The sequence below is a fragment of the Macaca nemestrina genome, chromosome 5, assembly GCF_043159975.1.
Source record: "Macaca nemestrina isolate mMacNem1 chromosome 5, mMacNem.hap1, whole genome shotgun sequence".
Classification (NCBI taxonomy): domain Eukaryota; kingdom Metazoa; phylum Chordata; class Mammalia; order Primates; family Cercopithecidae; genus Macaca; species Macaca nemestrina.
In genome coordinates, this window is record NC_092129.1 from 13,966,652 (window position 1) to 13,980,337 (window position 13,686).

Consider the following 13,686-nt stretch of genomic DNA (forward strand, 5'->3'; position numbering starts at 1 on the left):
GCAACGGTACCTCATGAGGGCTCTGGGGACAGAAGTCAGCTTGTGGAAAATGAGAGTCGAGTAAACACCCAAGCACATCTCCTACTTGAACTGCTTTCTAGCATCTGTAACTGTCACAGCAAGTGCAGAGCTGAAGACCTCTGTGGCTCACTCACTTCACACAGACCTGGGCTTTTATTGGACTTTTACTTTGGTTTTTGTTCAGGTGTCTTCATTTTCTTATTACTCGCTTTGTTTTTAGGAGAAAACACTAACATACGTCCTCGGCTCTTTTTTTTCCTTTTAGGCTCTATAAAGAATTGGCATGGGAGATGGGTTTTGAAGAGTTCCATCTGTATCTGAGGCCTGTTCACTTTGAATTTGCATCACACAGGGACAGGGCAGACCAGCGACCTCCTGTCTTTATAACCTCTCTGCTGGAGGACAGTGGTCGGGTAGACAGGTGAGCCTTGAGAGTGTTGAGGTAAAAATAACATGATGGCTGAGTGAATAACCTGTGGAAAATAATTTTTGTCACCATTTGACATGCAAGAACAATCACATTTCTAAGTTCTCTCTTATATTCTATCTGCCATGATGCCAGTTTTTTTCTTCTTTCTTTTTTTAATAAGAGGGAGAAAGTAAGATCTCATTTAAGGGGGACAATTGCATTTAAAAACACCAAGTAACTGAGAAATGAAAGAACCAGAGAACTCAGGTGAGATGAAATCACAGGCTCAGCTGCTTCCCAGGTAGAATATGTGGCTTCCAGGTAGAAAAGGGAGTCAGCATGGGTCTAATGGGGTGAGAGCCATGGATCAGAAGTCCAGGTCTCATCTCTCACTTTCCTTCAGACCAGGAAGATGTCACTGAAGTCTTCAGAGCAGCTGTTTCCTTGAAAGGATAACACAAGGTACAAATATAACATGCAGGCAATATATCAGGCAGCCTCCTTTGTTAGCTAGTGACGGAAGCCAATGCAAACCAGTGAAACTTCTCTCTCATGCCCCATAGGTTCAACCCATTGCTTGAAAGAAAATACCCTTACTAGTAATAGATGGTGAGTCTGCTCAGTCAGGGAAAGGAATCTTTCTTTTGTCCTCACACAATTAACCTTTGATGTGTGGGGAGGAGAAACTGCTGTCTCCCTCTTCTTTCTTTCTCTGCTATCTGCTTTTCCCCACAGGGTCCCACCTCTATCCCTGGAGATTCCTGGTACTGGCTCCATGCCAAGGAAGGAAAAAGGTGACTCCGAGGAGGCAACCAGCACCTTTGTTTTGCTAATGCAGATCTCTGCTCAAAATAGAACTCTGAGTGTTAATATCCTAAATGACTCCACAGAGCAGGGGTAGAATGAGGGGCTTAGGATGATAGAATACAGTATCCCAGGATTTCTCAATTGTAGCAGTACTAAACTTTGGGACTGAAGACATCCTTGTTGTGGGGGGCTGTCCTGTGTGTCTTAGATTGATTAGCAACATTTCTGACTTCTACCCACCAGATGCCAGTAGTATCCCAGTACCCCACCCCATACACACTCTTCTATAATCAAAGACGTCCCCAGACATTGCCAAATATCTCCTGGGGGCAAAACCTGCCCCTGCCCTATCCTGTCACACTAGCTAAGCCAAAAACTGAATTTATTGTAAGGATACAGAGATATTCACAGAAGCCAAGGCAGGAAGTATGATCAGGCCTTAGGCGACGCTAGGTCTCCAATTGGAAAAAAAAAAAAAAAAAAACCTATCTGGAGCCAAGCTGTTTTCTGGTCCTTCAAGGGCCTCCTTGGTTGGTGTTTTATATTGCTGTGAAAATAGGGCACCACATTTTTGTTCAGTCAGAATGCACCAATCAGCATAAACTGCCCAAATGCCCTATGGTCTGGCCGATGCTCTGGTCAGTGATTGGTCCTCCAGGTGATGACCTAGAGAAGCTGCAAGATAAGGGAGCCTTTTTCATTACCAGGGGAAAGCTTATATATCCAAAGAACTTGTGTACTGAATTCGTATTTATTTTATGTATGTTAATTCCTTAAAGTTGCCACTTTGGAGAGCCATTATAACAACAACATATATAGTCATCCCTTAGTGTCTGTGGGGGATCAGTTCCAAAATCCCCTCAGGTACCAAAATCCAAGGATGCACAAGTTCCTTATATAAAATGGCATAGTATTTGCATAAAACCTATGCACTCCCTCCCTTATGCTTTAAATCATCTTTAGATTACTTATATCTAATACAATTTAAATGCTATGTAAATAGTCATTATACTACATTGTTTTTATTTGCATTATTTTTATTTTTGTATTGTTACTTTTTATTGTTTTATGTTTTCAAATATTTTTTATCTGTAATTGGTTGAATCCATGGATGCAGAACCCATAGATATGGAAGGTCAACTGGATCAAATATGAGTATAGTGACTTACATTTTAAAAAGCACATTCATGCATATTATCCCTCTTAATATTTGCCATAACCCTATGAGATAGGTGATACCCCCTTTACAGATGAAGAAAGAAAGATTGATAGATATTAAGTTACTTGACAAAGTCTCATAGTTATGGACAAAGTACTGAGTCTCAAGGTGGAAACATGGCTACAAAGAATATTTAGATAGCTATTGGAACCATAGGAAAGAGAGAGAATTGGACAACATTTAGGGGGTGCTCAAAGGAGTGAGTCAGTGAAGGATCCTAAACAAGTATGGTCAAGAAGGTGAGAAGAGCCACGTGTGGTGGTGCATGTCTGTAGTCCCAGCTACTCAGTAGGCTGAGGTGGGACAGTTGCTTGAGCTCAGGTGTTCAAAGCTGCAGTGAGCTATAATTGTACCACTGCCATTCAGTCTGGGTGACAGAGTAAGATTCTGACTCCAAAAAAAAAAAAAATCACTTGGTACACCTTTGATGCCCAGTTAACTACATATGTACTTCAAATAAATAAAAACATTTTGCTTAAAAAAAAAAAAAAAAGAGGAAAAACGGGAGAGAGTAGTGTAATGGTGATCAAGAGAAAATAATTTCCAACACTATGGGGTGGTCACCATAATCAAACTACAGAAAGATCAAGTTCAAAAAGGACAAAAAAGATCCCAGATCTCTTATAGCTTTCAGTGGAAATATCAAGTTTTGTATAAAAGTTGCATTTGCTATTATTACTGACATTTCAGATCTGATCACATGACATCCTGTTCCATCATAATGGTGTCTCTTGATTAGTTACATATCACATCAAAACAATTTCATATTTTTTGTTGCAGATATTCTCCTACTGCTCTTGTCTTAGCCATCTCTGAGGTGGATGATAACCAAATTGGCAAATTTAGTTTTTACACAAAGGAAGCCATTCTTAAGGTAAACGATTTATTTTTTAAAAACAAATGAAAGTAGAATAAAGCAATTTGCTCACGTATTTCTTTCAGAAGACATAATACTCTATATAAATTTAACCTTCATATATAAGAAAAGCTTCCATGGGCCGGGCGTGGTGGCTCACACCTGTAATCCCAGTACTTTGGAAGGCCAAGGTGGGTAGATCACGAGGTCAGGAGTTCAAGACCAGCCTGGCCAACATGGTGAAATCCCATCTCTACTACAAATACATAAATTAGCCGGGCATGGTGGTGCATGCCTGTAATCCCAGCTACCTGGGAGGCTGAGGCAGGAGAATCGCTTGAACCCAGGAGGTGGAGGTTGCAGTGAATGAAGACTGCACCACTGCACTCCAGCCAGGCAACAGAGTGAGACTCCATCTCAAAAAAAAAGAAAAGAAAAGAAAAGCTTCCAATTTCTTAAATAATAATAATGGTTGTTTTAGTCCATTTTCTCTTGCTATAACAAAATGCCTGAGACTGGGTAATTTATAAAGAAAAGACGTTGATTTGGTCCATGATTCTGGAGGCTGGAAAGTCCAAGGACATGGTGGCAGCTTCTGGCAAGGGCTTTTGCACTGCATCATAACATGGCAGAAAAGCAGAAGGGCAAGTGATTACATGCAAAAGAGACTACAAGAGCAAGCCAAGCTTGCTTTTATAACATCCTGCTCTCTTGAGAAAGAAATCCACTCCCACGATTATGACATTAATCCATTCATGAGGGCTCTAATCTCATGGCTCAATCACCTTCATAAACTTTTGGGGGACACATTCAAACCATAGTGATGGCCTTGCCTTATTTGATGTGCACATTAGCCTGGTTTGACCCATAGAGACCGCAACACCACTTATAATAACTTCTGTTAGATACTTAAAAAAGAAGTTCACGTGTAGTGAACAATCTTTGCATAAGGTTTTAAAAATATACATTTGTTATTGGAGCTTTTATCTGGTCTTTCTAAACCTGGTGCTATTTTTTATCTGCTACTTGGATTTCTTTGCTTCTGTATGTGTATTTTTAAAACATTGATCTAATCTTGGCTTACAGGAGCCTGCCACTGAGCACATGTTTGCTAGTTCATCAGAGCCTATTCATCTTTTCCTGACCATTGGGGAAATCTAATGGTGTCCAGCTATAGAGCAAATCAAGCCTGGAGGCTGCCTTCTTAGAATGAAATGCTGCTTAGGGAGAGACCAGATTCAGTCTTATGGCTGAGTAGCAAGCATCCCAGCTCATTTGGCAGTTTGATTCATATATTTACATGTTGAATAAGTGGTGATCTCAATCCTCAACTCACTTCTTTATGCAAGAAATTCCTAATATTTTTCGTATTTTCTTCCTTTAGCTCTTGTTGCATTCAGGAGTGGAAAATATGCAGGTGACTCTTGCTTGCCAAGCTGCTCAGAAAAATGCTTTGATGGTGGCTGTCCAGCAGGTGTACTTCTATCACACCCCGCAAGGGAGCTGTCCTGCTAATGTCGAGGTAAGCCTGCATGACAGAGAAGCCAGAGGCATGTCATCACTCCCACCAGCTAATGTCAGGCTACCCCTTTCTTCCTTCCTTTTTTCCCTTCTCCCTTTCTCCCTTGCCCCCTAGTTTCTCTTTCCTATCTCTTTATCTTCCTTACTTTCCTTTTTTCCTCCTTTCCTTGTTTCCTGTTTGTGAATCAATGTATGACCAAACCCTTACTGGATTTCTTAATTTTCAGCAGTACTTTTTTCTGTATTTCTTGTTTTTTGGTTATTGAGAAATAATTAATGTGATATAAAACATACCACAGGCTGGGTGTGGTGGCTCACACCTGTAACCGCAGCACTGTGGGAGGCGGAAGTGGGTGGATCACAAGGTCAGGAGATCAATACCATCCTGGCCAATATGATGAAACCCCATCTCTACTAAAATACAAAAAACTAGCCAGGTGTGGTGGCACGTGCCTACAGTCCCAGCTACTTGGGAGGCTGAGGCAGGGGAATTGCTTGAACTCTGAAGGCAGAGGTTGCAGTAAGCTGAGATCATGCCACTGCACTCCAGCCTGGCAACAGAGTGAGACTCTGTCTCAAAACAAACAAACAAATAAACCAAAACCAGATTATAGTATATAATTCAGTGGCTTTTAGTATATTCACAAGATTGTGCAACCATCATCACTATCTAATTCCAAAACATTTTTATCACTCACTCTCAAAAGAAACGTACCCATTAGCAGTTACTTACTTTTTCTCCCTCCCCTCAGTCGCTGGCAACCACTAATGTACTTTCTGTTTCTATAGATTTGCTTATTCTGGACATTTTATATAAATGGAATCATACAACAGGTGACCTTCGGTGTCTGGCTTTTTTCCCTTAGCATAATATTCTCAAAATTTAGCTGTGCTGTAGCATGTATCAGTACTTCATTATTTCATTGCTAAATAATATTTTATTATATGGATATATCACATTTGTTTCTACTTTTTGGCATTAGGAATAGTGCCACTATGAACATTTATGTATAGGGTTTTGTTTTGTTTTGTTTTGTTTTGTTTGAGATGGAGTCTTGCTCTGTCACCCGTCTTGGAGTGCAATGGCGTGATCTCAGCTCATTGCAACCTCCGCCTCCCGGGTTCAAGCAATTCTCCTGTCTTAGCCTCCCGAGTAGCTGGGACTACAGGTGCATACCATCACGCTTGGCTAATTTTTTGTATTTTCAGTAGAGACAGGGTTTCACCATATTAGCCAGGATGATCTCCATGTCCTGACCTCGTGATCTGCCCACCTCGGCCTCCCAAAGTGCTGGGATTACAGGCGTAAGCCAGCAGGCCTGGCCTAGGTATAGATTTTTATGAGGATATATATTTTTTAATTTTCTTGGATATATACCTAGGAATTGGATTGCTCAGATTATATGGTAACTTTATATTTTACATTTTGAGGAACCACCAAACTGTTTTTCAAAGTGACTGCACTTTTTACATTCCCATCAGCAATGTATGAGGGTTCCAATGTCTCCACATTTTTGTCAGCACTTGTTATTGCCTTTTTATTTTAGCTGTTCTATTAGGAGTAAAGTAGTATCTCATTTTGGTTTTGACTTGGATTTCCCCATTTACTAAGACCTTGAGCATCTTTTCATTTGCTTACTTGACCATTTGTATGTCTTCTTTAGAGAAATGTCTATTTAAATCCTTTGCCTTTCTATAAAATTTGATGTTTTGGTTTTTTATTGATGAGTTGTAAGAGTTCTTTATATATTCTGAGTAAAAGTCCCTTATAAGGTATGTGATTTGCAAGTATATTCTACAGATTGTCTTATGATCTCCATTTAACTATTATTTCATTACTTGTTCTTTTGGTGTCATATTTAAGAAACCATTGCCTAATCCAAAGTTATGAAAACACTCATATGTTTTCTTCTAAGAGATTTATGGTTTTAATTCTTACATTTAGGCCTAGGGTCAATTTATACTTAATTGTGCTATATAATGGGAAGTAGGGGTCCAACTTTATTCTTTTCATGTGGCTAATCAGTTTTCTCAGAACCACTTGTTGAAAAGACTCATCTTTCCTCATTAAATTGTCCTGGAACCCTTGCCATAAAAACACTTGACCATAAATGTAAGAATTTATAACTGGACTCTCAATTCTATTCCATTAATCTAAATGCCTGTTTTTATGCCAGTACTACTATGTTTTGATTACTGTAGCTTTGTAGTAAGTTTGAAATTATGAAGCATAATCCCTCCAAATTTGTTTTTCTTTTTCAAGTTTGCTTTAGCTATTTTGAGTCCCTTGCAATTTCACATGAATTTTAGTGTCATCTTGTCAATTTTGGGGGCTTTAAAAAGAGTACATTAGAATTTTGACAGGGATTGCATCAAACCTATAGATTGAGTAGTATTGCCATTTTATTTTATTTTAGTAGGATTGCCATTTTTACAATATTATGTCTTCCAGTTCTTGAGCATGGCATGTCTTTCTATTTATAGACACACCTTGGAGATATTGTAGGTTTGATTCCAGATGGTTTCATGCCAATTTTTTGGTTTCTGAGTGCATATAAAAGTTACTTTTATATTACACTGTAGACAATTAAGTGTGCAACACCATTTTGTCTTTAAAAAACCCAATGTACATATACCTCAATTTAAAATGCATTATTCACTTGCAGACCAAAGAATATTAAGTTACAAAAAAAGAAAGAGAAAATATATTTTTGCTAAAAAATGCTAATAATCATTTGAGCCTTCAGTGAGTTGTAATCTTTTTGCTGGTAGAGGGTCTTACCTTGATATGGAAGGCTGCTGACTGATCAGAGTGGTGGTTGCTGAAGGTTGGGGGTCAGGGGATCTCTGGCAATTTCTTAAAATAAGACAAAATAAAGTTTTCCACATTAATTGACTCTACTTTTCATGAAAATTTTCTCTTTGGCATGTAATACTGTTGGATAGTATTTACCTACAGTAAAACTTTTTTCAAAATTGAATTTAATTCTCTCAAACTGTGCTTTATCAACTGAGTTTATGTAATATTCTAAATCCTTAGCTGTCATTTCAACAATGTTCACAGCATCTTCACTAGGAGTAGATTCCATCTCAAGAAACCACCTTCTTTCTTAGCTCATCCATAAGAAGTACCTCCTCATCTGTTTAAGTTTTATCACAAGAATGCAGCAATTCAGTTACATCTTCAGGTTCCACTTCTAATTCTAGTTCTCTTGTTATTTCTGCCACATCTGCAGTGACTCCCTCCACTGAAGTCTTGAACTCCTCAAAGTCCTCCATGAGGGTTGGAATTAACTTCTTCCAAACTCCTGTTAACATGGATATTTTGACCTCCTCTCATGAATCATGAATGTTTTTAATGGCATCTAGAATGATAAATCTTCCAGAAGGTTTTCAGTTTACTTTACCCAGATCCATTATGCAGGGGTGTCCAAGCCTTTGGCTTCTTTTTTTTTTTTTTTTGAGACAGAGTCTCGCTATGTCGCCCAGGGTGGAGTGCAGTGGCCGGATCTCAGCTCACTGCAAGCTCCGCCTCCCGGGTTTTTACGCCATTCTCCTGCCTCAGCCTCCCGAGTAGCCGGGACTACAGGCGCCCACCACCTCGCCCGGCTAGTTTTTTGTATTTTTTAGTAGAGACGGGGTTTCACCATGTTAGCCAGGATGGTCTCGAACTCCTGACCTCGTGATCCGCCCGTCTCGGCCTCCCAAAGTGCTGGGATTACAGGCTTGAGCCACCGCGCCCGGCCAACTTTCTCCATATCAATAATAAGGCTGTTTTCCTTTCTTATCATTCTTGTATGCATTAGAGTAACGCTTTTAATTTCCTTCAAAAACTTTTCCTTTGCTTTCACAACTTGGCTGTTTTGCACCAGAGACGTAGTTTTTGGCCTTTTCCAGCTTTTGACATGCCTTCCTTGCTAAGCTTAATCATATTTAGCTTTTGATTGCAAGTGAGAGTCATGTGACTCTTGTTCTCACTTAAACACTTAGAGGCCATTGTAGAGTTATTAATTGGCCTAATTTCAATAGGGTGTCTCAGGGAATAGGGAGATCCGAGGAGAGGGAGGGAAACAGGGGAAAGGCCAGTCGGCGAAGCAGTGAGAACACACACGTTTATTAAGTTCATCTTCTTATATGGTGTGGTTCATGGCACCCCAAAACATTTACAATAGTAACATCAAAGATCGCTGATGTCGGATCACCAAAATAGACATAATAATGAAAAAGTTTGAAATATTGTATGAATTACGAAAATGTGACACAGAGACATGAAGTAAGCATATGCTATTGGTGCCAATAATTTGTTCAATGCAGGGTTGCCACAAACGTTCAACTTGTAAAAAATACAATATCTGCAAAGCATAATAAAGCTAAGTGCAAGAAAATGAGGTATGCCTTTATTTAGGTCTTCTTCAACTTCTTTCAACAATATTTTATAGTCTTCAGGATACAACTTTTATCCTTTTTTGTTATATATTAATTCCAAAATATTTCATTGCTTTTAACATGATTATAAATTGAATTGTTTTTCTTAACTTCATTTTCAGAGTGTTCTCTTATATATATACTAGTTCATTACTAGTATATATACAAAAGTTGACTTTCGTATATTGATCTCGTATCCTGCAATCTTACTAAACCAGTTTATTGGTTCTAGTAATTTACAGGTGTATGTTTGTGTGTATGTATTTGTGTGTGTGTGTGTGGTATTTCTTAGGATTTTCTATATACAAGATTATGTTATCTACAAGTAGAGATAGTTTTGCTTCTTCCTTTTCAATCTTTATGCCTTTTGTTTCTTTTCTTGCCTAATTGCTCTGGCTAGACCCTCCAATACAAGATTGAGTAGAAGTAGTGAAAGTAGATATTATCGTATTATTCCTACTCTGAGGGGGAAAACCTTCGGTCTTTCACCATTAGGTATGATATTAGCATTGGTTTTTCATAGGTACCTTTTATCGGGTTGAGGACATTCCCTTCTATTCTAAGTTTGTTGAATATTTTTATTATAAAGGGATTTTGGATTTTATCTATATATACTTTTTTGTATTTTGTTTTTTTCACTTAACGATATATCTTGGATATCATTCCAAATCAGTTCATAGAGATTTTCCCCTTTTTGCAACTATATACTTCTCTTTTATGTATATACTAGTGAATGTAACTTACATGTAAAATTAAATATGGTTTTAAGAAATCAACTTTCCAGATAGTTTTAAACATTCTTTAAGCCTTGTGGATTCTACTCAGCTCACCACATTAACCCCTTATCACATTTATCTACCTCTATTTACCCATATCTACTCTCTCTGTTTTTTTTTTTTTTTTTTTTTTTCAGAGACAGGGTCTCACTCTGGCACCCAGACTAGAGTGTAGTGGTGTGACCATAGCTCACTACAGCCTCGTATTCCTGGGCTTGATTGATCTTCCCACCTCAGTCTTTCAAGTAGCTGGGACCACAGGTGTGTGCCACCATGTCCTGCCAATTTTTAAATTTTTTCTAGAGATGGGATCTCGCTACATTGCCCAGGCTGGTCTCAAACTCCTGGCCTTGAGCAATCCTCCCTCCCTGGCTTCCCAAAGCAGTGAGATTATAGGCATGAGCCACCATACCTGGCCTGTACTCTTCATATTAATAGGAAAGTACAAATTTATGAGTATGGCAACAATATTGAATGCCAAATACTTCTACTGCCAAATACTCAGTCCCATAGAAATTAACTGAAGTAGAAAATAGGGATAGAGTGAGTTACATAGATTTTTAAAAATACAACCCCCAAAATCTTAATTCAGTGCCTATTGTAAGTTAGGCTCAAAAGATAATACTGAGGTACAGTTCCTGACCTGGATGAACCTCTAGGCTGGTGTGTTTAAGGGGGGTAGGCCCACAAGTGGCTCAAAGACAAAGGCACAGAGAGGTTCAACAAGCTATACAGAAGGAGATTAAAGGAACGAGAATACACATCTGGGGAAACAGGAAGGGCAGCACAGGGAGGGGGCATTTGGGAAAACCCTGAAGGATGAGTTTTTTGGCAGGCAGAGATGACCAGTTGATCATTCTGAGTAGAGGAAAGACCCTTCAGATACCCAGGCATGGGAGACAGAAAGGGCAAATGGGGACCAGGAAAAAATGAGAAGCCCAACTTGATAACTACCTATGATTTTCATACACAGTTGACATAGAGAATCCTTTACTCAGTCAATTTGATCTTGTAACAAATACCAGTATATAAAACAGATGTAAGTGGGGCTGTTCTGGTTGAAGTGAAGGTTGAGAGCTTATAAGTCACCTCCTGAGATAAATCCAAGGAGCACATGTTAAAAGATACTGGACAGGAGCACAGGACAGGGGTGGGAGGCGGGAAAGTGATAGCCTGGAAAGACCTGCAGCATGGGGAAGGGTAGGGAGGCATTAGGGTAACAGCCTGGGAAGGTGGGCTAGGACTGTAATGTGGGTGCCCTGAAAGACCCAGCCCAGGTGTCATCTCCCCAGAGAGGCTTTTCCTAGTCTCTCAGATCACTAGTTACTTTATTTTCTACATATAAAATCATTTGTACTTCAATTATGTTTTCCACATTATACTGACTGTGAGGACGACCCGTTGTGTATTTTTTTTTTGTCTTTGTGTCTGCCTAGTAGACAGACACAAAGACAAGTAGGAAATACCATTCATTGAATGATTGCCGAATTCACACTTAATAGAGATTTAAAATGCTGTAGACAGACACAAAGGCAAATAATAAGTACCATTTGTTGAATGATTGCTGAATTCACACTTAAAAGTTTTTGAGCTGAGGAAGGACCTGACCTGGGATTCTCATTAGGAATATTCACTGTGTTTGGCAGGTCGAAGGGGAGAAAGGTAAGTTAGGGAGACCAAAAGGCAAGAAGATGTGAAGTCTTGAGCCATGGGTGCAGCCGTGGGGATGAGCGGGAGGGATGGGTGTGAGCAGGAGTGTTGGAATGCATGCGGCACACAGGCTTGGGGTGAGCTCCCAGACAAGATTGAAGATTCCTACCAGGTTGCCACCCTCAAATGCACACCCTTCACACTTATCTTCCACCTGCTACCATGCTTCCCTCTAGCCTCAGAGTGTGAAGTGTTCCTCTTCCCAGTCAAGTTCAATGCCTCTCACCAACATTCTCAATCCATTTCCTTTTCTGAGGCCTTGACTCATTGGTTATCTTCTTTCCCTATTGCACTTTCAAGCTTTTCCTCCATTATCTCTTTCCACTTACAAGTACTTCCCACATTCCACTTATGTGCAAGCTAGATTGTTTTCATCCTCTCCAGAAAGCTTAACTGAATCCTATGTGCTTCTCTGGCCAGTACCCTAATTATGACCTTTCTTTTTTATTCAGGTTTATTGAAAGGATGTTCTTTTTTTTTTTTTTTAATTATACTTTAAGTTCTAGGGTACATGTGCACAACGTGCAGGTTTGTTACATATGTATACATGTGCCATGTTGGTGTGCTGCACCCATTAACTCGTCATTTACATTAGGTATATCTCCTAATGCTATCCCTCCCCCCCACTCCCCACAATAGGCCCCAATGTGTGACGTTCCCCTTCCTGTGTCCAAGTGATCTCATTGTTCAATTCCCACCTATGAGTGAGAACATGCGTGTTTGGCTTTCTGTTCTTGTGATAGCTTGCTCAGAATGATGGTTTCCAGCTGCATCCATGTCCCTACAAGGACACGAACTCATCGAAAGGATGTTCTTTAACCGCCTAGCTCTATATCCTTTCATTGTAATGTAGCTTGCTCTTCCACCACACCCTTGAAACTGCTCTCACTAGAGTCAGCAATGACCTCTCAATTGTTAAATCCAGGGAACATTATTCGAGGTTGTATTTGACTACTTTCCTTCATTTAATGCTGTTGACCACTCCCTTGTCCTCGATACTCTTCTTCCTCTGCTTCTGTGACTCCATTCTCTCCTGAATCTCTTCCACGTCTTTGATTCTTCCTTCTTATTTTCCTGGAGTGGGGGACCTCTTCTTCACCCATCTCTAACATGATGGTGTTTTCCTGGATCCTCTTTTTAGAGCTCCTATTCTCCTTTCATATTCTCCCTTGGTGATCTCATCGACTCTTGAGGTTTAAAACCTCCAATATACTGTCAACTTTCAAATCTACATCTCTTCATGGAACCTCTCTCCCAAGCCCCAAACTAGAGTGTCTAAATGCTTCACAGATAGTGTTTGAATATCCCACAAACACCTCAACTCAGTATCAAAAGGCAACTCATTCTTCTCCCATCTAATTCTCTAGTATTTCTATTCTTGGTTAAGGTAGCACCATCTGAGTAGTCAGACAGGGTTTTTTTTGTTTTGTTTTGTTTTTTGAGATGGAGTTTCACTTGTGTCACCCAGGATGGAGTGCAATGGTGCAATATCGGCTTACTGCAACCTCTGCCTCCCAGGTGCAAGTGATCCTCCTGCCTCAGCCTCCCAAGTAGCTGGAATTACAGATGCACGCCATGATGTCTGGCTAAATTTTGTATTTTTAGTAGAGACGGGGTTTCACCATGTCAGCCAGGTTGGTCTTGAACCCCTGACCTCAGGTGATCCGCCTGCCTTGGCCTCCCAAAGTGCTGGGATTACAGGCATGAGCCACCATGCCCAGCCGTCAGACAGGATTAAAATGTGGGTATTGTCCTCAACTCCTCTGACTTTCTTACCTTAGATCAATCAAGCACTACCTCTTGCCAATATCACACTCTACATATTTATTGAATATGGCCACCCTTCTCCATCCCCACTGCCTTAGTTCAAACTCTCATGATCTCACTTGTGTGACTGTAATGACCTTCTAACTGGCCTCCATCCTTCTGGGTCCATGCCTTA

At 39.9% G+C, this 13,686-nt stretch overlaps 1 protein-coding gene across 1 annotated transcript in view; it reads left to right on the plus strand.

Annotated features, from left to right (window-relative positions):
- The window catches only part of CCDC162P (coiled-coil domain containing 162), a 165,154-nt gene that overhangs the window by 74,836 nt on the left and 76,632 nt on the right, over positions 1–13,686 (plus strand). The window contains 3 exon segments of the mRNA XM_011758899.3: positions 287–442; positions 3,237–3,330; positions 4,697–4,834. Coding sequence (XP_011757201.3) covers positions 287–442; positions 3,237–3,330; positions 4,697–4,834 — 388 coding nt within the window.